The sequence below is a fragment of the Symphodus melops genome (genome assembly GCF_947650265.1).
Source record: "Symphodus melops genome assembly, chromosome: 9".
Taxonomy (NCBI): domain Eukaryota; kingdom Metazoa; phylum Chordata; class Actinopteri; order Labriformes; family Labridae; genus Symphodus; species Symphodus melops.
The window spans coordinates 12,683,819-12,707,936 of NC_136699.1; the positions used below are offsets into that span (position 1 = coordinate 12,683,819).

The 24,118-nt window shown below is 41.0% G+C and overlaps 1 protein-coding gene across 1 annotated transcript in view; it reads right to left on the bottom strand.

The window, feature by feature from the left end:
* trpc7b (transient receptor potential cation channel, subfamily C, member 7b) overlaps positions 1–23,618 on the bottom strand; it is a 46,082-nt gene extending 22,464 nt beyond the window's left edge. Inside the window, exons 1-7 of the mRNA XM_079351818.1 lie at positions 23,052–23,618; positions 17,113–17,875; positions 11,531–11,713; positions 8,556–8,720; positions 4,184–4,400; positions 2,136–2,369; positions 248–512 (exon numbers count right to left, since the gene is read on the bottom strand). Of these exons, the coding sequence (XP_079207944.1) occupies positions 248–512; positions 2,136–2,369; positions 4,184–4,400; positions 8,556–8,720; positions 11,531–11,713; positions 17,113–17,875; positions 23,052–23,530 (2,306 nt within the window). The 5' untranslated portion in view covers positions 23,531–23,618. The remainder of the gene's footprint in view (positions 1–247; positions 513–2,135; positions 2,370–4,183; positions 4,401–8,555; positions 8,721–11,530; positions 11,714–17,112; positions 17,876–23,051) is intronic.
* Positions 23,619–24,118: the final 500 nt, after the last annotated feature.

The window sequence follows — 24,118 nt, forward strand, 5'->3', positions numbered from 1 at the left end:
GCAATGTTGTGTATTTTTATGGTCTGCTCTTAAGATTAATTGCCTGTTTTCATTTGACTGTTTTATGGTCTCACTTTAACAGCTCTACCCGTGTGAAGCACTTTGTGACCTTGATTTTTCCGAGCTGCTGCATAAATCTGTTTTATTTACCTATTCGACCTTACCTAACAGATGTTAAGACATAAACACCGCCTACTGACACAAATCTGAAGGAAAAAAAACAAACAAAAAAACAGGCATTACTCACGTGGTGAAAGCAGGATTGTACTTTGCTCCCAGGTAGTACGAGTACAGGTTGAACATGCCGATCATGAAGGCCACAAAAACCATGATGAAGATGACCATGAACTTGAAGATATCTTTGACCGTGCGCCCCAGGGAGATCTGCAGTGGGCCGAAGCTCTCATTGGCTGGCAGGATATAGGCAATGCGAGAGAAACTCAGCACCACAGCGATGGCGTAAAGGCCTTCTGAGATGATCTGGGGGTCTGAGGGCCGCCACTTGATCCTGGCTGCAGGAGAAGAAAAAAAAAGAAAAAGACAAGCAAAGGTTTCATCTGACATCCAACTAAGATCCCTGGATCAATTCTGACACGTTATATTTTTTACACTTCACGTTGTAATGCTTTCGGTAAGCAAGTATAGCAAGAGTTTATGATATTATAACAGTCGATATTCTTCCATTCCTGCATTTGTGGATTGAGGATTTAAATATGTATTTGTATCAGATATTATCAAAGGATCTGAGGGTCATTATTTGTCACTTTTTATACTTTTCTGTTTAACATTTTTGTGAAATTCTGCATTTCTATGAACTCCCCCCTAAGCTGCACACACATCTCTTTGCATTCTTAATGTATGGAGCCAACTTTGGGATACAGGGGGATCTAAATGTGTTTCAAAAGAGCATAATATTGACTCTTAGGAACATGCTCTTTGAAGGAGAAGAAGGTTCAGTACAAAGGGGGATTATGTGAAGATAGAACAAGACGTTGGAGGTAGGAAGCTGAGTGAGGAGGGAAAAGAGAAAGTATGAGAGTACTGGAAAGGAAAAGGGATAATAAGATGGTGGCATCGAGACATACATGACATGTAGAAGGACAGGATAACTAGACAGATTTCAATGAGAGAAAAGGAAGACATTTCACTCACTTGCTTTCAACTGTGACTATCTATGACAAGGAGTGTGCACATTATTCATCATGTTTGCTCTTCCCAGTGAAGACATGGACATGGATAAAGAACTGACCTTCCACTGCAGCTACATCTCTCTCTCTTCTGATATGTCATATCAGACTCACACCACCAGATGACAGCACTGATGAAGCCTCCCAGTAAGCATAGATTGTAGAGTCCACCTTAATAACCTATAGCCTCTGTAGCCCGATGTTTCAGTGTTGTTGAAATGTTGGACTTTTGGTTCAGGAAGTGGAGTAAAATAAGTGTGTATGTGTTTGTGATCTTGATCCATCCCTTTGATGCACAAAATAACAAACACGTGCCCACATGCACAAACTGTGTGCACGTATGTTTGGGCATGTACAATATATTTGATGCATTTAATATGCTGAAGCAATATATATATATCAACACCTTGATACATATACATATATATATATATATATATGTATCAAGGTGTTTTAAACACCCTGACAAAGTATGCACTAATGATATATATATATATATTTTTTTCCTGAACAATAATCCACTCTGATTGAGAACTGTCCCTGAATGGGGTTTGAGTTAATCCTGTTTCCACAAATACTGATCCGATCTGCTGCCTTATCAGTGACTGAGGTAGCACCATGTTTCGGGCAGCTCATGAAAATGTTCTCATTTTATCATGTGGTGTGAAATTGGCCTTTTGTGAGGAAAATTGTCTGGTAATAAGATGTAGGGCAGTTTAACAATTTGTGCCACAGGAAGAGGCTAAATCGAGGAATTAGATTATAATGTGACGTTGAAAAGTAGTCACAATTGCTAAGAGGACAAAGAAAAGGGCTTCATTCAGAAATTCATACAGGAACACCAAAACATTCTGAATTTTGTGCAAAACCCACAAAAATAAGTAAACTTGACAAGTAAACAAATATTCATAAAACTTGACAACATGAAAAAGCTCACATATTTCCTACCATATGTGAAGTAGGCAACTTCCTCTGGGAGTGAGGCATTGCTCAGATCCTCGTCAGGTACGTGCAGGTCCACATACTGTTGGGCTTTGGACGCCTTGAGGAATGCCATGAACCGTGCAGTATAGGACGCCACGAAGATGGACAACATGCCGAAGTCCAGGACGTTCCACAGATGCATGATGTACTCTCTGGGCCCATCGCTCCAGATCTCCTTACACTCTGACCAAATCATACCTGAGGAAGGGGACAAGTGGATGAAAGCCAAAGATGGAGAGAAAGTTTATAAATGCATAGACATGCTCACACAGAGAAAAAAAGCTAATTATCTGGACCAAGCCATTCAAACATACCTAAGGTACACACACACACACACACACACACACACACCTACACACACACATATGCACACACACACTCTCAGTGGAAAACCAGATTCCACTATCATTCCTTATCTGGAGCCAAGGAGACAACTGTTTATTAAAAAGGTAACCCTGATCAGGATCCTCTCTGTAACAATTACTGCACCTTTGAAGCATTCGGCCTGAATTTCAATTACCTTCCTTTACCCAAGCCACCATACACAAACACACAAACACTATACACACTTGGGATAACACACACAAGCACCTGCTGCGAAAACATTACCGTTCCTGGTAAAAGAAGACATACTAACAAGTAAAAAAAAAAAAAAAAAAGCCATACTCTATGTGCACCGACATACACAAACTACTCACGTACTGCTGTGTGTGTGTGTGTGTGTGTGTGTGTGTGTGTGTGTGTGTGTGTGTGTGTGTGTGTGTGTGTGTGTGTGTGTAGAAAGAAGGAGCAACAGCAACAGATGGGAAGCAGCTGAGGTCTGACAGATATAACCATGGGCTATTTATTTGCTGAGTTGGTCTTTCTCGTTCTCTTTGCTTCCTCAAACCCTTTATTTTCTCTCTACTCCAACTTCTACTCTTTCCTCAGCAACAAACTCTCCGGTCAACTCCACTTCCCGCTCTTTAATTGGACTCAGTGTGACCAGATTCTGCATCTGACAAAGAAACTTCTATTTGATCTGTGCTGGGTAGAAAATAATTAGTCATATAGTTGACACTTTGTTTTTCATCCACACGGTTTTGTGATGTATTCATATTTCATTTTGCCGTACATTACATTTGGGAAAACAGTTCAGTCTCTTCCTTCAGCCTCTATCAACGAAGATTTATGGGGCAGGATTTTGTTAATAAAAAAGACAATCAAACCCTAGTGACATCAGCATGAAAAAACAAAAACAAACTGTTTGAATATTGTTAATAGAGCACATTTAGTGGTAGGGTTCATTTTTAAATAAACCATTTTAAAAGTTGATTCCTCAGGAAACTTTTTGCCTCGAGTCTCTTATGTGCAATTCTTTGTAATGATGGAGAATCTGTTTTCACAGTGACTATCCTACGCCGAGCAGGGACCTGATCAGTACCTTTACCTTTAACCGTGCTGTAAATGGGTTAGGGACAAGCTGAACAAGAGCACATTGCTTCCTGTACTATGGAGAATGATTGAACAACAAGGCTTTTATTGTGAAATGCTGCTTGAGTAGAATCCGAATCTGAATCAGTTTATCAGTTTATATATTGCCAAGTACATTTGGCGTATTGGTGTATAGGCTTAATATCAAGTAGTTAAATAAAATAAAATGTAAGAAGCAATTACCAATATATGTACAAAATAGATAGATAGATAGATAATAGATAAAAAAATGTCAAGTACTTTTCGGAAGCAGCGCTACAGTGAGGACAATGGTGAAAAAAACCTATTTATTGTAGAATTTCAATACAAACCTGAATAATAATAATTTGGAGATTTCTAAGTTGTCTTGGCTTCTGAGGAACTTGAGTCTATTGACATTGCAAAAATGTGATGTTTTAGGTCTTATGGTAAAACAAGTGAGTGTGTTAACTGTCAACTTTAAGTGTAATACAGCTGTGGTCATTGTAGTTATAACACAGTGCAGAAATTCAAACACTCTCACAGCAAGTGTGCACTGCCTATATGAGAAGTTCACTCACCCAGCACCCACTTCATGATGAGCATCTCGGTCCAGGAGAACTGGGTGGTCTTGAGTCTGAACACCTGTCTCGGATGGTCTGTTATTGTCTCATTGGGTAAGTTCTTCACTCCCTCGAAGCGGTCAGAGGCGTTGACGATCAGCAGACCCAAAAAGATGGTGAAGGAGACGGCGTGTGCTATAAACTTCATGAAGGGGCTCCGTAGGATCTGACCCAGCTGGAAGTGAGAAGATAAAGGAGCTAGTATGATACATCTGTTCCACTGTGTCCCTAAGGTGTACAAAGTGTGACGTTTAAAGAAAGAACAGCAATATTAGAACACAACACTTTTCATGCATGTGACAAATTCCTTAAGGACATTTCTTTAACACTTTGAATCCTTCATTCTTTCCTTCCCTGCATGCAACTGCTCGCACGCACATTGCTACAGTTCTTGGAGCATTACTGCACCTACAGATCATTGACACTAAATGCAGGAAACATGTTCAAATTCTCTCCACACTGATGCCTATTGTTGTAACCTATTTGCCATGACACATTGTTCATTCTGTCAGGGAGATTCTGTTTAAATTGTCTTCAGTAAACTTTGCCTATGAACAGATATGCAATTGCAGCCTCCTTTCATATAACTTAAGAGTCTTTTCTATTTTTCAGCGATTTGAACAGTTGCAGAGATTTTGGTCTTCAGAGATCAAAACTGTAAGCACCACTACACAACCATCTTAGCAGGCAAACAGCATCTGTTGTAATTCACCATTGAGCTTAACCACTCATCATTTTTTTCCATAATGACACAGAAGCTATTAACTATAGAATCGTTTTTGGTATGCAACATAAGGAGACAATATGATGCAACACAGAGGTGCAGAAGAAACAAGAATGTGCACAAACACCTCCAACCCCCCGACATCTTAGCAATCTGAACATTTGCCTCTCTCTAAACCTGCTGCGTTCAATATTAACTACCTGCAGGATATCTCTACTCTCTGCATGCATAGTAACACATCACATCCAATAGCTGCCCCCCCCTGCAACACACAAAACCAAAGCTGAGTGGAATAGGTTGTCTGGTTAATCCTAGCCCTGCTCTGAAGCTCCCTCTGCCACGCGGACAGCTCTGCCCCATTCATTTATACCATCTCCCACCCTGTACTGATCCATTTAAGCCTTCAGTTTAAGTGAGATGGTCATCACAGATACAGATGACTCCTGGTGAGAAGAGCAAACATAGTGGGCTTCTTCTTTTTTTTTCTTCTATCAATGTGATGTTGACGGGAGCGGATTTTCTCTCCTTCAGCAATGTCTCCTGGAAACAGGTTTATATGAAGAAATAAGGTGAGCTGTGAAATAGACAGATACTTAATTGATGCAGAGGGAAATTCAAGGCATTCAGTAGCAGGTTACAAAGAAGAACATATATATAAAATATTTGTTACAAATTAAACACAAGTATATATATATATATATATATATATATATAAACACACACACACCCACACGTTAGCCCGAGACATGAATCAAACTTCAACCTGTGCAATTAAAAATAGACATACTGTATATAAAAAGAAATAAACAGTTGAGGAAAATCTGTAATTAGATATGTCTATAAAAAGTGTAGAGTGTCTGAACGTTTGTGGGCAGTGTTTAAAAAGATGGTAGTGCAAAATGATCAAAAACAGACATTAAATAACAGTCAGTGCAAACATTAAAGGTTTTTAAATAATTGTGATGTAAGCATTAAAGTGTCCAACTAGACACTGACTCTTAAGACAGCTGAGCAGATGGGAAACGGACTGACTAGAATAGATCCGCTGTGTCCCTTTACATGATTCAGAATATCTGACCTGACATACACAGCGAGCACACAGGCATCCACTCTGAATAATGACTTCTCTGGATGTGAGGAAACACTTCCTGTCAAGCTGTAGGTAACACTGTATGTGCACTTTGTGTCAAAAAGACAGTCGATGGTGGGGATTCCTACAAGTGTCTACATATTGGAGCTTCTGTTCTCTCGTCTACCTGTAACTCAAACACACAGTCATTTTAATCATTAACCACATATGTAACCATCAAGAATTAATGAAGCAACTCTTTTCTGGTTGGTTTCCTTTTACGCTTCATTGTTTATTTAATCTATTGCCTTGCTTCTGTCTTCCTTGCTTTTTTCTTTTCTTCAGTATTAAATAATTAATTAATAAGGCAGCAGTTTATTAATCAAAAGATAGAACTAATTAAGCCAACTTGTAAGAAACTGATGAAATATTAAGGAAGAAGGATTGCTTGACTCAAGCACGGATCGTGTTGTTGACAAAATAGCCACACGCAGACAAATTGGTGCAGTTCATTTTCACTCTTTTATTCTGTGTTTCATCTGTTTTATTTCATTAGGGGAAAAAGACAAAGGTACTCCAGTTTGCATCTCACATCGCTGTCAACAGGTTTTGATCTTTTTTTAAAAATCTTGTGAATCTTTTTCTTCTGAGCTACACAGTGTTTTAATATGTTCCCAATCTGTCCCTGCTGATAAGAAATATAAAAATGGATTGGGGAAGATGTGATAATAATGTTTGGTGGAGGAGTTAAAATGGAGATTATTGTGACCTGTAGTAGAGCAATTAGTAAGATGAGCACAACAAAATTGCCTGATTACGTCTCAGGTGAAAGAGGTCTGTTGGTGTTTTATGGTTACATGTTTGATTTGTCATTGGCTCTTTCTCTCCCAGGTTTCTGACTGCCGGAAAAACAAACAATAAATAAAAAAAAAAAATCTTCAATAATAATCAAGATAATAATAAAGTATTTCTTACTATTTTATCTGTGCCGGCAAATGTCTATGACTGAGACAGTTTTTTTGTGGTTGGTTTATCATTACGCTGATGTAATCACACACACACACACACACACACACACACACACACACACACACACACACACACACACACACACACACACACACACAGGTGTTTGTCATGATTGAATTCATGTCTCAACGGTGAAGTTGCTCTCAGCAAGTATGCCCTTCACTCCAGATCCAATGCTCGCTCTCTCAGTCTCCAAAATTACTAATTCAAGTCACATCTGATACGACCCACTTCAAGGTCCTCATAAGACACACACACGCACACTGACACACACGCGCGCACACACATCAGTTGATGCTGAGGTAGAGGATTATCCAGGTTGATGAGCAGATTTGCCCTCAGCTCCAGTGTGTGTCTGTGTGTCATACTGCGTCACTTTATAGATTATAATTTGCCTGATGGCGTATTAACAACCTTTGACAAAGTGCCTTAGTGCCCTATTAAAAAAAACTGTTTTTATTTAGTGCTGTAAAAGCAAACCTGTTATATTTTTATCATTATTACTCGTTTCCCCATATTGATCTCCAAGTTGAACATCTGGTTGATTTTTGTTGCTTTAAATTTGGCCTCATATTTCTTTTGTCAAGAGAAATACACTCAATGACTGTAACAAGCCCACAAGGTTTGCCCTTGAGCAAGGGAGAGGAGCAGAAGCAATTCTTTTCAAAAGAAGTGTAGATTTGAGATGGAGTATTACTTTAGCATGCAGTATATCAAACACATTTCTGTGAGCATGTTGATGGTTCTGTGACAGTCTTATGCACTTTTAGCTTTCATTAGTTTGTAGCACTCAACTTCTTGGTTCTCATTTCTGACAATGTTCTCTGTCAGAAAGTTTCAATGCTTTTGTTTGTACTGTTTTCCCCCCAAAGAAACCTTACATGGTAACATGTCTGAGGTGGGGCAGTGGTAAGGGCCATCACCGAGATAGAATCCCTGACGGGACAGAGGGCCTCTCTGCATGGAGGCTGCAGACCCTGCAGGGTTCAATCAGGATACAGCCAGATACTTTTTATTTAACACTGAGGACTCACAGAGTTGGCCTTAAAAAGAAGTCGAAGAAGAAGCCACACTTGGGCAACTCGAGCTGTATCCGAGAACCCAGTCAGAACCCTTTAGGCCCATACCTCTGGTCATAGATTTGCTGAAGTGGAGCTGTCAAACAAGACTAGATAAAGAATAAAACTCTGCATTCTTGGAACCTTAGACGGTAACCTCACTACTTCAGCCTAAAATACCTAGATTTCCAATATTGGAAGCCAGAAGGTCACAGAAAAACAACACTTTCTTAGTGTTATCGGTGAATGTACAATTAAAAACATGTATAAAGCTTAATCTGGTATATTTAAGTGGCAGGTCAGTTCATAGCTAAGGTATGTAGGAATGTAAAACACAACATGTTCAGGGTTAATGGTGTTTGTGTGTGTGATAAACTCAGATGAAGGATGAAGGTAGTGGCAGGTTTCTTTTTGTTTGTTCTTTATCTTTGAGCACTGGTGGGTTCATACCTTGCTACATGGCATTATCCAGTAGGAGATGGCCAGGAAGGGCAGACCTACGGTGATTCCCAGCACTGTCCAGCACTTCACCCCAACAGACTGCTGCCTCAGATTGGGCAGGTTCTCGTACCAGATAGTTAGCAGCTGCTGCTGACAGTTTGGATGGGCAACGAACTGGAGGAAAGAGACGTGGACAAGAAGTTTAAATCAGTGTCTTCTACAGGACAAGAAATGTGAGCCCAGAGGAGAAAGAACCAGAGAGGGAGCAATAAGCAGCACGAGGACCATCTTAAGATAAGGTGTTTTTCTTTTCTCACCCAATCTTTACAAAAACATTCACCGTAATTGTTTCTGGTGTGTTCACGGATCCCCTGAGAAATCTATCAAGTCTTTACAGAAGTCACAGGTTGAGCAAGCATCTTGACTGTAAATATCCGGCTGCTGAATTGAAACAGTCCAGTTGTCACAAACAGGAAGAGGGTGTCTTATATAACAGGCTGACAGCGGAGGCAGAGTTATATTGGGGCTCATTATATTTGTTGAAAACAACATGCTGAGTATAAAACATATCACGTTTACCGTTCAGTGTTCACACACAAACATTCAAAGCTGGAAACAGTTACATGCGTCACCTAACATGATCCTGGAAAATCAGATCCCTGGAAAAAAAGACTCGATGAAACTCTATAAAGGCTCAATATGCACCGCAGCTTTTTTAATAATAATAATACATTTTATTTGATGGCGCCTTTCAAGCCACCAAAGGTCACCTTACAGGGGATAAGTGTGTTTTTGTGTATTAATAGTTGAGCACAATTTTCTATTACATATTTAAAACAGAGCAATTTTCTCTGTGTTGTAAGACTTATGACGACCACAAAGAACTGGATGGATTTATTTCAAAGGTTGTGGGTCAACAGACACTCAGGTTACCCAAATTAAGGTCAAAAAAGTGATTGCAGGACATTATCTTCAGAGTATTTTGATAGTTAGGTGATGTTCTCAGCACTGTATCATACCCATGACATGACAGATCAGTGACAGGGGGAGAATAATGACTCTAGGACTTGTTTGCAGCAGTACATAGAACATGTTGCTGAGGCCAATTGTCTTTCTTAAGATACCAGGAAGGATGAAAGAGGTGTCAACTGAAAGACAGCGAGAATATCTTTTTCTATCAAAGCCTTGTGGCAATATGTGAAAAGGCTGTTTCATCCTGCTTCCATTTGAACCTATGTGCAGGCTGTTTTACTAGTCAGAGCAGATTGTGTAATTATGACACAATGTATTAGGAATGACTAAAACCTCAACAACTAGGTCAGAGGATGTATTTAGTAAAAATAAACAGTCAGCAAAATAAGAAGCACTGTTTAAATTCATTACTGGTTTGCATCCAGATAGGGCTCACTCTGGTATTTCCGCCTCTGTTGAGATAGAGAGAGACAAATGAGAGCATACACCGGCCTGCTGAGGAAGAAGAGGATGTATGTTTTCTGTTTCAGCTGAAAGAAGGATGTGAACTACAGAGCAATCGATGCTCAGTAGGAGGTCTGCTGGGGAAACAGTCAAATGTGGTGTTCGCGTGTTGATTTTCGCTCACATCAAAGATTTGCGCAGCAGGGCTCCCTCTTGTCAAACCTGCTCTTCATGGATTTTGGTTTGCGTCTTTGTTTTCTCCCATTATCAGTCGCCCCCCCCCCCCCCCCCCGTCTTCTCCTTTCGTCCTCGGTCATCACACCAGAGATCGTTTATAAGACGACTGACTGCTCTTCTTCCATCCGCCGATCGAAACCTCACAATGTGTTTATGTTCACTCAGTCATTCCTGCATCCAGCAGGACACCGCACACAGCAATCATAGTTGTTAACATTGCTTTCCAGCCTTGTCCACTGACCAGTCCATCAACCAGTGACCCACGACATGAACCCTGCCTGCACCCTACAGACAGTCATGCTCCACCTGGTCTCCATGGAAATCTCCCCTGCCCCCCTCCCCTTCTTGCCTCTCGTATCATTTGCTCTCTGAGAACGGGTCACACTCACCTGTAAGTGGTACACACACAAGTAAGCTGTGTACCGCCTTACACACACACACACAAACGCATGCCTCTCCATGAACACACACACTGGTGAAATACCTGATGGATGAAAATTCGGTGCATGTGTGGGAGTGTGTAATGAGCGCAGGTTGGTAGTGGTAAACGGGGATTTGGTTTGACATTTTGTTGGGGCACCTCCGGTAAGCATGGGTTTGCTCTCTGAATTCAAGGCCAGTTTGTTGTTTACAGCAGAAACATACACGGAAACACACTGTACGTACACACAATAAAAAGACTCATGCAGTTAGATTATGTACAGACCAATGATAAGTCGCAGTACAGGTGGTTTATTTAAAGCCCTTCAGAAATATAAAATCCTACCATGCATTGTATCTAATAAACATTTGAGGAAAGAAGAAGAAAGATGAACGTTTGGGATTATGATGAACCATCTAGACAAAGCAATCAGAGGATTTTTAATGTGATTTAAAATCATACCAATCTTTTTTTTTTAAATCTAAGGGTATCTTTTGAACTATATTGTCTAACACCATTGGGGCACTGGATCATTTTCACACCAACATCCTCATCAGGTGTACCTTTCATGGGGAGTACTAACGACCCTGACTGTGAAAACAGTTGTGTATCAATCTCGAACAGTTTGGGAAAAGTTGACCAGCGCAAGAATAGTAATTCTAATAGTAATAGTAATAGTAATAGTAATAGTAAACCATTACTATTCCATAGTGACATTGTTAAACGTATTGTGACTCGCACTAGTTCACAAATATAAAACATTTACAAGCTAAAAGTGATCATCTGGAGGCGCCAGCAACCCCATGTACAGAGGACGTAGTCCTTCCTCTGGGTTTCATTAGCTCGAGTTCAAACACCATGAGAAAACTTTTTAATACTTTCATCATCAAATGCTGTTTGTTCATCCTACCTTCTTGACTTCATACTTGATGGCCAGTTTGACTCGGCTGAGGCAGGGTCGGTTGTAAGGGCTTGGAGGACATTGGTCCATGTCTCCGTTAAGTATGGCCTCCACTTCCTCTGTGTTCCGACAAAGATCCAACACACCCACCACAAAGTCCTTACACTGCATGGACAGCTTTCGGTAGTCATTCTGCATGAGTCAGAGAAGGATGTCAATATTTGAGTTGGTAGAGACAGACTTTGAAGGAGAAAAGATGTAAAAAAGAGAAATGTGAGGAAATTAAAAGAAAGGATATACTTCTTCAAACCTAAATGCATGGTCAAAACACACGAGGAACCATATCCGTGTCCCATATTTCCTCAGTGTTTTCTACTTAGTTTTACATATATTAGCAGCACTTCAAAATTTATCACATCATATAAGTGATACCGTCTTTTCACCTGTGCACATCTTTAACAGTTTTCAGTTTAGCTGTGAAGCTGCTTCTCCAGTGCCTGCTGATTTATATGTTTGAGCTTGGACATTAAGTCATTTTTTATGGTTAATGAACTGAGAAATGTCAACCTCTGAGAGACATTTATTCTCATTTGAAAATTACAATATGGTGCTGAAGTGTAAATTTGTTCATGACCTTTTCATCTTCAAACAAAGCAGATTGAGTTTTCGGAAAAATTGCCTGTGTGCATTTTTAGATGCAAAGTGTAATCAGTATTCCTTATAGACTTATATTTGCCTCAGGAGAGAGTCGACTTGACTTATTACTATCCATAAAGAAAGCTTGACAGAAAAACAACTGTCACTGACCAACCACATCCATGGGTTAAAATAACTATTTTGACAATGATTACATCAGTGACATTACAAAATCCCATACTTTCTCACAAACAGCCACAGATGCAATGGAAAACTTTAAACAGCAGGATAGTTTCTGATGATTTTTAAGCTCAATTCTTGCATTCGATCCACCTTGTTTCAAAAAATAGTACAAACACTCGAGGCAATTTTATCAAAATGTCTACAACGCGCAATAAATCAAAGCTATGGGAAAGAAAAAAACAAACCCAGCAAGAACAAAAAGAAAAAGCAAGAGGAAAAATACCAAAAAGACAAGAAGAAAAATAATAATAATAAGAAGACGAAGAAGAAGAAGATGAAGGCGAAGACGATGGACAGTCCAAACACAGGAAGCATCCTTTTATCTAGTGAACATAACTGTATTCCTGGGTCGAAAGCAACAAAGGCCATGGATTAATCAAAGAAATAGTTGCAGTCTTGTTGCATGCTCTCAGAATTTGCATAAAACCAGTTGATGGAATACTGATTTTCATTTTACTTTGCTTACATTTTCAAAATGTAATAAATGCAAATCAAATGAATAAGGAAAAAAAACACAACTGAAAACTGAACGCCCATGACTCAGATGCATTCATTTGAATAAAGGAAGATTGATGTTTCCACATACACCCTCCATACTGTTAATATCTCACCTCGCTGTTATTCATGCTCTCACTGGGACAGCTGTTAGAAATGAAGGCAATCAACATGAGGCTACTTAAAGGACGCACACATGCAAAATGTGCACATCGGTATGGAAACATCCTGATGGTGTCTATTATCTTTCTGTTGAGTCTCCGGGGAAGAAGGTTGTAATGAAGAAAAGATGAGGTATACATCAAGATGTATAATCATGAAGGCTTTATTTCTGGACGGAGATCAAAAATGATGATTATTATTTCGAATAAAACTGTCATTGATTTGGGCTGTGTACATAATTAGTGCTCAAAACGTTGGTAAAGGATTCTCCTGAAGTAGACAGTAAATTATACAGAGTCCTACAGTGGGTGAACATGTGATGAGCAACCTGAAGCTGGTACACCTTTTTTTTTGCCACTGCTCCTCAGCTGCTGCTGGAGGAATTTATTTGATTTTATCTTGAACGAGCAGGATAATGACTCGAGGGCTACATATAAAAATCGTATCTTTTGGGACTTAAAGGACTCAAGGACTCTCTCAACTCCTACATCCAAGCGCTGGAAAGCAAATGAAGATGTATATTTTATTTCTTGATGGAGAAGAAACTGTCAACGTTACCATCACCTTTGTTGAATGCTAAGATTGAATTTACCTCAAAACTCTGAATCCCCCAGTTCAATATATGGTCATTTCTTCTTTCAACCCACTCTCATCCTTTTCTGTCACTGATCATTACAGTCTTAACCACTCTGCTCCTATGTCTCCTCACCGTTCTTTCTTCCTTTCACCTCCTCCCCTCACCTCCCTGCCTCGCTCTCACTCTCACTCATGCTCCTCACCAGTTGGCCGAGTTGTCCTAACAGGCAACAGATTGGAGCTCCTGGCAGGTTGAAAGTCCCAGAGGACGGATTCTTATGATGCATTCAGTGCTTTGTCTGTAACGTGTCCAAACAGACGACCACAGTGTGTTGATGATGCCCACTGTCATCAAACCATTTACACAGCTCCCTTTCTTTTGGGATGCACCTTTACTTCAGACAGGTATGAACAAGACTACTACCTGACTACTTTCATTTACTAGATGAAAGTAGATGACCATGAACCTCATTAGCATTGAATGGGGGTTATTCTCGAGTTTGAATGGAACTATCAGTTGAATATAAAATACTTTAATACATGTTATGCATTCACAGTGTGGATGTATGGAAGTACCAAATAGTTTGAATATACCAGGTAAGATACATTTTTAAATCTGCCCCAAAAGGTGAATATACTGAAAAGGTATGTTGAAAGGTGACATCAATACCTGCTAATTTAAATAAATAAATAAATATACATATATATATATATATATATATATATATATATATATATATATATATTATTTTTATTTATTTATTTATTTATATTTATTTATTTATGTATAATTTCTAGCCATTAAGCAATAGCTGGAAGCCTAAATTGGGCCTTTGGGAACATCAAGTAAAATCTGTCATTTGATTTTTGACTCCAGGTGGTTAATTGAAAGAAATCAATTACTCATCTCTTGTCTCTTTATATTCAGCAAAGAGCAAGGCTTGAGGGGTTGCACATGTTGGAAAATGTTTCCTTAATAGGTGGTGTTCCATTATACTGCACATACACACAATCACTATATGTTCAGTATGACTGAAAATCCAATCACAACCCAGCGTGAGGTTTTGTGCCCCTGGGTCTGGGATAAAGGAACAAGAACAATGTTGTGAGATTGAAAATAGAGACAGAGTGATGTGAGTGAGAACGGTTACAGATGAGTGAGCGGGGGGGGGGGGGGGGGTGATGTGAGATGGAGGGATGAGCAGAAGAGATGGCTCGAGGGAGTTTGTGCTGTAGCTCGTCACTGGACCTTTCCCACAGTCTGTTCATCTGTTTCGTCTCTTTTCTGTGGACATGTCTCTTTCTATTTTCCAACCAAACTTAACATGCAAAAAGAATAGATGTGATTTAACAGAATTGGAATTCAAACCCCCTTTCTTACTTTCTTCCACTCTCTCTTTGTGTCCCAACCTCAGTGTGCGTGTTGTCTCAGTGAGTGTGTGTGTGCATTTCCAGAGGCTTTATTTGAGAAATCAATGGGCTGTCATGAAATATAAGATGCTGAAAGATAAATGTTATTCCATTAGGGAGGTCCTCAGGCCTTTAGCAATCGCCATATCAACGTCAAACCCAAACATCAGCAGTTCTGTCATCTCAGTTCTCTGATAGGTTGCAAGGTACAGTATGTGCTGCAGGGTGAGAGAGTGAATTTGTTTTCACTTGACATTATGTAGAAGTGTATAATTTTACTCCTATAAGTAAGTGCATACATGAGTCTGTTCGAATATAACACTTTGTTACTCTGCCTACCTCAAGCCTTTCATTATGGTGACTATTATTCCAAATAGTTGTTTGATATATTACATAAATGGATTTATATGCAACCTTCTCAATATTAAAGGGCTCCTTCACCCGGTTGTGTTGGCTCATATTTGAAGTAGAAATGTGAAATCATTTCTGAAGTTGGTGCCTTCTAGACCAAGAAAAGGCAGAAAATGTCTTTTTGGCTCATTTGGATGAAAGACAACAACTCCCAGAATGCACAGCACTGCAAGCCACTGCTGCTGAAGTAGTAGAGGATTTCATGGTACATTCACGTAGTGTTGGACACATCGGGAAAAACGAGTTTCATTAGTAACCCATAACTGAGTCGGTTGTCTCTCAAGTGTAAAGTATCGTGTATGAGTCCCAGATCCTGCAGTCACATATTCAAACATCCTGGATCAAGACAATGAACCCCCCAAATGGCTCCTACTGCCACGCCTGCAGCATGTCAATGTGTATGAATGGGATTAGTTAATACCGATGGACACTTTACTTAGTCTCTGTCATCAGTGTGTTCATTTGATGTGTAGTTTTAAAACACTTTGAGTGGTCAGAAGACTAGAAACATGTATTCATTCCTGCCAGGCCTCTGTCCTGTTTAAAGTAAGTAGCATTTAAAAAGGGGCTATGGCTGATATTGAATTGACACATGATAGAATCATATGGTTTTAAGCATTTTGCTGTCATTGGTGACAGGTGTGTTATTGTACATTCATTCTCAGTGACATGATGCCTCAATCTTTTCCCCTGCGGTTTAATTTTCAGTCATGAAACAGGACTCGGGCTATCTGAGGCTACTAACACACTGTATAATGATGATGCTGGAAGAAGGACAGGGAGCCGTAGACTGAGAGGAGACAGGGGGTGATAATGAGATGATAATGAGACAGATGAGCTCCAACACAACTCTGCTCCCTCAGGTGAGCCCTTCTCATTAACTCGTCTGCAGTTAGGAAACAGGATGACAAACAGACAGGCTGAATGACAAACACAAAAGACGGGCAGAGAAGCTGGTGAGAAGATGAAGAAGATCAGGCGGGTAAAAACAAAGAGAGGGGGACAAAATGTGACAGCACATGGGTGAATAAAGGTAAAGGAGAGGAAAGTATGGAGTGCATCACATGATGTTTTTAGATGAGTTCAATATGATTGGGCCTCCTAAATTCCGTTTACCAACAACCGTTCTTAAGACGCCTTTTTGGCATCACTACCTTTATCATGGAAGGCTGGTTCCACGTGCGTATAGCTTGTTAAATCTTCATTTTCAGTATAAGAGCATCAGTGGCACGATATTGTCCTTTCATATATGGCAAGTTCAGAGATGCATCAGAACTCTGCGACTGCATTTGGAATTCTAATTTAGTGGCTAAATTGAATCATTGGCTCAGACGGCGTTACACATTTCCATTCAGCTGTAGGTCCTTATTCTGCATAAACTCATAACATCACAAAAGTAAGGAATAATCAGGGGATGGGAGAATGTAAAGACTGTAATCACATTAAAGGAGATATGTATTACTATTAACATCTAAAAAATAATAAAAAGGAATTACGATTATTCTTTGCGTGTTTTCATCTAAGTCTTTGCAAACAATACAATTGATGTTATAGTGCGTGTGTATGACTGAGCACAACAAAGAGAGAGAACAAATAAATATAAAAACTACAGTTTCACAAAAAGAAGACAAAAAGACTGAGAAAGAAAGATATCTTACCTTGAACTCTGTCTCAATGTTTGCCAGTCTTGCCAGTTCATTGCTGAGCTCGAGGGCGGTCAGCACAGGGTCCTCACTGCTGAGCGACAGGTACGCTGCACTGGCGAGGCCTTTATACGCGTTCATCCTGGAGCGTGAGTGACTGAACGAGTCTTCCTTTTGTTTGTCCATACACTCAGAGCACTTACAGAAGTAGTCGTGGGGCCTTTCGATGCGGGCCCCCTTCGTCAAGAGGATGTGAACAATTTCGTACTCCTGGCAGTGAGCAGCAAGGATAACTGGTGTGACGTCGTGAGAAAAACGTGTCCCGTCCTCGTCGTAGGCATAAAAGTCGTCATCACGCATCTCCTGCTCCAGGGGGCTCAAAGCCAGCCGGAGACCTCCACCAAAAGCAGGGTGGGCGAGGATGGCTTCGACTATTCTAACATAACCTTTGGAGATAGCCAACAGCAGACCGTCACCAATCCTCGCCAAACCCTCCTTCTTTAGAAGCAGCTCGGTCACTTCTAGATGCTCATTACCAACCGCGAGCTGCAAAGCATTCTGGCCCATGTAGTCCACACAATTGAAGTTAAGGGTTTTGGACTCTTCCAACATTTTGCGGACGACGGGAATGTTGCCATACTCGGCAGCATCCAGGAAACGCTCCTCTTCCGCAGTAAGTGCCGAGCCACGTTCATTGAACATGTAAGCCGGGCCCCGCACGGCTTGGCGACGCCCCTTCTCTCTTAGCGTGGTGTGCCGACGATGCATGGCCTCCACCCTGAAGACAGAAAAGAGAAGACGGAGTGAAGGAGTGATGGAAAACTGATTATAGTGTAACAAGGCAAAGCCGGCCTTTGCTGTCTCTCTATGGACGAGGGCAGCTCGAACCCAATCAGCGCACCTCAAAGCGTTCTTCAACTCTGACCCCTCCACCAACACATCTGTGACTTATCAGATCAATGAAACTCGACAAGGGTCAAAGCCCTCTGCAAGGCCATCTCAGGTCAACCGCTCTGATTGGCAGGGGAGAGATGGAGCTGTCACCCTTCGCTGTGGCATGACGAACTCACTCCGAGTGAGTGGTCATCCAGTGACTCTTTGACCGCCACTGAATTGTTCGCTGTCAACACATTCATTCACTGAGGTTTGAAAATGTTCCTCCTATTCAATAGGCCTTTTTTTCCTTCTTTTCTTTCTAAATGGATCCCTTTTACAATTTACGGTGACACACTGTCACATCCCAGCAGGACGGAGAGCGTAAGAAATCTTCTTTAGCAATAGAGACAAGACTCACAGGTTATCCCCCCCTTTTTCTGTTAAGTAAGTTTTCTATTGCACTCCCCTCAGTCTATTTCTGTTGGCACTTTGACCCTCAAATGAAAATAGCTCAAAAGTTTCCCCAAAATCAGTGGCGATGGAAAAGTAGTGGTGTTGGTATAAAATGTAAAATCAGAACGGTTTGTTTTCCCAGCACTAAAAGACACATGAAGAGATTTAATTGATCATATGCTATTTAGTCAGTAAGAGCACACGTGAGTCAATACACCTACTGCTTACTTAAATCAAGTCCCAACAAAGATCTTCTATTTCATTTGCAGAATTGGTGCAGCGTGTCTAGAAATGACAGGAAACAGCTTCACAGTAAGAGCTTCAATGTGAATGTGCGGCTTCAGAACATGACATCGATGTAAAAGGTGAAAATGGAAACCTTTTCATGAGGGAAAAAAAAAAGTCCCCTGGTGGTATCAAAGGACGCAGAATTGAGAAGATGGAGAGTGCCCACCAAGAGAGAGCACGGTGGGAGACAGATGTATGTACTGTATGTGAGTGTGTGCACGGGAGAGGGAGAGAGAGAGAGAGAGAGAGAGCGAGAGAGAGAGAGAGAGAGAGAGAGAGAGAGAGAGAGAGAGAGAGGGGTACAGGGTGTGTTTCTCACTGAATGTGAATAGGGTATAAAAGGTCGGGAGCTCTTGATTTTTTTTTTTTTCGCCTTGAGCTGCAAATCAATTGTAGACTGCAACATGTTCACCTCTTTCTCTGTCCCTGTCTGTTTTTGTCTCTCGATTTCACATACAGAACAACTGCTATCTTTTCCACGGATGAATAAACACAAGAATAGGATTATACAGTAGATATACGGTCAAGCCAGCCGTTTGCCGAGAACATGGACACAGCATGAGTAAAACATGATGAAAACCCAAACCAAGCCATTTAATGTAAATACAATGTCAGCATAATGCGAATACTGTCTCTCTGGTGATTTGAATGAACTAAGGAACTGTTTTCTTACAGGTAACAGTTTGTGTTGAGCGTTCACTATAATGCATTATGCTGTCATGTGCACGTTTTATCCCCCTCAACACCCCCACCTTCACAGCAGCTCACACAGACGCGTATGTGTACACGCTCAAACACATTTGTAAACATTAGGAGGATTCCTCATAAATGAGGAATGGTCCGGCTGGCGGCCCACTTAGATAACCTCATAGTCTGGTAATGAATTGCCATTTTCCCTCATCCTTCATTCTCCTCTCCATCGATCTGTGACTGATTTGAAACTGAATTCACCTGCATCCTATCCTGCGCGTATTTGTAGTTCCAAAGTAAGGAGGTGGCAGAGACAAGCAGATGGATGGGTGGAAAGTGCGTGTGTGGAGAAAGAGAGACGAACATGAGGATCAATTTGTGAGTGAAGGAGGGCTCACATGTGCATGACTGATTATACTCTCGCATGTACAAGTGCTTTGCATTGTAAAGACTGCTTATTTGAATTCCAAACAGGCTTTTTCCCCACATGGTCATAACAGGTTAGACAGAGAGCACTACAAACATACTGTATCCTCGCCCGCTAGTCTTGTTTCTGCATGGAGCTCTTAAATCCATACACCTTTAATCCCGCTCTACAAACACCTGGAGAAATACACATGGCACATTATAGCTTGGTAGATGTTCGATGGCCCTCAAACATATCTGCTCTCCCCCATTTTAAAGTGAGCTGGAAGCACTTAGTCAGCTTACATGAAGGAAGTGCAGATGGGGTTCTGCTTTTTTGTAGTAGGAACAGGAATGTAGGCAGTATTTCCACATTAAATCTGTTTGAGATTAATTGGCTGTTTAGGGCAACTTGTATACGATCATATGGAGCTGTTAATCCCTGATCCCCACACCACACAGGCTGAACTGTTGCTCAGTCTCCCCAGCTCTCATTTAAAAGCTGCATTTGACTCAGAGGTTGTTCCGGATCACTCAGAGCTCCCGTCCAAGCAAGCAGCTCCCTCTCCTATTAACCACAGATCTGTCAGAAAAGAGAGAAACTATCTTCCATCTCCGCTCCCGAGGATTCCAGCTGTACAGCATCACAGCACACCGCTGCTGAAACCTTCTTTTTCCACAACCAAGCTCTAGCTCTTTCACACTTTTACTACTGTATTCAAGTTGTATTCAGTTGGCAGTCAATATTTATGTAAGCACTGTTTGATAAAGTGAACTCAGCAGAGAAAAATAGATGTTGGTTTCACTTGTATGTGTCAAATGAATGAAGAAAGAGCTTAACTTGTGTCAGACTTTCAAAAAAGACAGTGTTCCTCTTTGTCTGACTATCTAAGTGAGAGAGTTTGCTCTGATTTAGAGAATTCACCTGCACAGAAAATATAGTTCTGTTGGAATAGAAATAGTCTTTTTTTAAGGTTCATTCTCTGCAGTCTGAGTAGTTTTAATTCTTCATATGAGCACATGAGTCTTTCCCACCTGTTGCAACAACTCATGGATTTTTTTGTGCTAGGAATTGAAAAGTGTGAACCAAAAAAAAAAAACTTAAAGGAAACAGTAAAAGACGAAGAGGAGGCGAGGTAACAAACATGTTCATTTCATTCATCAAACCAATCCACCTCCGACTGTAGCAACTGAGCTTCTACTTCACATCGTGCTCATTATAATTACTACAGTCACAAGGCATCAACACCATAATTAAAACAGGGGTCACACTAGCTCAATAATAACTGCTTACTCAGCTTAATTCATGATCTGTCTTTCCACGAGCGAAAGTGTACATAGTGTTTATGCCTTGTATTATAGTGTTTATGGTGTTTATAGTGTTTATGCCTTGTATTATTTAAGTCTATTGTATTTTTCTTTAACCCCTTTATTTAATTAATGTAAACTGGCTCATAGCTGTTCTTTTTTCTTTTTGCTATTTGATGCTGTTTATATTCCCTGTTTTACTGTTTGTTGGAGCTATTGTAACACCCAAATTTCCCCCATTGGGGGATCAATAAAGTTTATCCTTATCCTGAATGAGGCCATTCCACACCTTATCTCACAGTGGCACTTTAAAAGCTTTTTTAAACAGCTGTAGGTACAGAACGACCTTTAAGTCCATTTTTATTTCTGGTGGGCTACGTGATTTACTAATGAACTAGAGAAGAAGAAAAAGGGGCGAATAAGGTTTGAAATAAATATATTGACATTTTAAGTGAAAATAATTTTCACCACAGCAGGAGTTTTTGACACAATTGACAAATGGGTCGGTACTTTATCAGTGCACAGACAAGATGAATAGAGACGAGGACTTTCTCTCTGCCTTATTTCGCTCTTTATCAAATTCAAATACACACACACACACAGACACACACACACACACACACACACACACACACACACACACACACACACACACACACACACACACAGAGACACTCTTTCAAGCAGTAAATTGCCAATTTGAAAGATCAAAGGTGACTTGCTCACCATATTTCACTGGTAATGAGAAACAGGCATGTTGAACCTCTTTCTTGCCCAGTCTATCTCACAAACACACACACACACACACACACACTCATCCACAAAGACGTCCAACATTTAAGCAGCAGCGAAAGCATACATGCCTCTTTCCCCAGCGAGTCCTTTCATGATGAACACTGGTGTTTCAAAGGAGCAGACCGAGGGAGATCAAAGAGCCAACGCTGAGGCCTGCCACTCTCAAATGTGATCACAGCTATGCCCGCTGTCCCCTGTCTGAAGTAGTTCAACATATGAGAACATTGTGTGATAGTTTACTTTACTTCTACAATGGGAGAGCGCCTCTTCGCCAGGCTTTTTGGAGTGTGTCATGTGACATTGTGGGAATTAACTGAGTGAGCGGATTTCTGCAGTCTACTTCAGCTCAGTGTCACATGGGTTTTTGCCCTGTGTGTCTCTCTCCTGTACTCAAACTAATCACACAAACACAATCCCTGTTGACTGCTGCTTGTGCATTCATGCACCAGAACCAATCAAGATTCTCTCTCTTTCTCTTTCTCTCTCTCTCTCTCTCTCTCTCTCTCCCTGCACAAGGATGACAAACTGTAAGAGCTATAGTGGAAACCCCCACAGACTCACTAATTCATTCAAACCCCCACTCCACTCGCCTCCCCTCTGTGCATGTATTCCCAAAGGACAGCACACACAATCATATTAGCAGGATGGAGCGGGAGAGTAAGCTTCAAACATTAGTGTTTTACACATTTTAAGATCAAAGTTACAATTACAGCAAATGGGTAAAAAATATTACTCAACAACGCACCGAATTAAGGAAAGCCTCATTTTTTCTGAATGACAGCAAATGTATGAATGTGTTCCAGCAATACTAGCAGAGTGTACCATAGTGTATCACAGAATAGGACCTCTGGTTTAATCCATGAAGAAGCTGATCAATCCTGTCTGCAGCTGTATGGACAGGTGAAAGCTTTAAACACTCCAAAACTTGCCTCACATGTTGAAATTGCCGGTGGAATAGTAGCTGTTGATTAAAATATTTAAAGCTGTGCCATTTCAACAGTGTTGTTTATGCATTGCAGAGCTTACTGAGCAGATACATTATACACAAGGCCAAGAAACAGGTGACTTTACTCATTTCTCATAAAGCTGCACAGTCTGTTGATTAATAAAGCTGCATGTGAATAAAGAGGGTGACTCACGTTTGCCTGGTTTCAGAGTTGAACTCTGTGCCAGTGTGTTCAGTGGAGTTGTGGTTCCCTTGGTCTGGGAGCTCCGCAGCCCGATGGAGTCTCTGTCCGCGGTGCTGAAAGCGCTCTGCGTTCGCCGCGCCTCGTCCTCTCCATTTGGGAAACGGGTCATCGTAGCGGTCGTACACTGCGTCTACCCGCACATCCTGCCGCGACTGAAACGGAGAGAGGGTGTCCTCGTTGCTGTGGGCAAACTTTGGTGTTGTGAGTGGTGGGGAGTTCTGGTTCCCTTGCGACTGGTGAAGACAGCCCGAGGAAGTCAGGTAAGCCGGGTCGGTGTCCCCCAGAAGTGGAGAGGCTGAGGAAAAGAGGTCCAAGGGCCGGGTGGAGGACGGAGATCCTTGGGGAAGACAGAGAGACAGAGGCGGGGAAGGAGAGTCAGAGAGATGCCCTCTCTCGCCGCTGTCGCTTTCCTCACCTTCGTCAGACATGAGTAAAACTCGCGGTCAGCATTTACTTTGGATATCTTTCGCTATGTGACAGACATTTGACGATGTTTTTTGTCAAAGTTTCCACAGCCCAAGTTTGCTGCTGTGCCGCGCAGCAGCGATGAACCAAACCTGCACGTGTGCGCGCAACAATTACACAGCACAGCGTGCGCGCGCTAAGAGCCAGCCCTTACAAAATGGAAGAAAAAAATGACAACAGCGCAAAAAAAAACAACGCTTACAAATTGTATTAATATAGAAAAACGACTCCGTTCTATGCCACTCCTAATGAAAAAAATAAGATTGCTCTCGGCTGTGCTTTATAAATCCTTGTTAGACACAGATGAACTTTACAATCACGTCGCCTACAACTGCACTGGGTAGCTAACAAACAAACAAACGACTCCCAAGCACATAATTTACTTATCACCGAGAAACACAGAAATAATCCACTTGAAAGAGGTTGACTGGGAGGTTAAGGGGTTAACACGCCCACCTGTTGTAGACAAATTATCGTACTGACATAATCCTGTTTTACATGCAATTATTTGTCTATAAAGTAGCCCACGTGCATCCTCAGTGGTAAGGTTT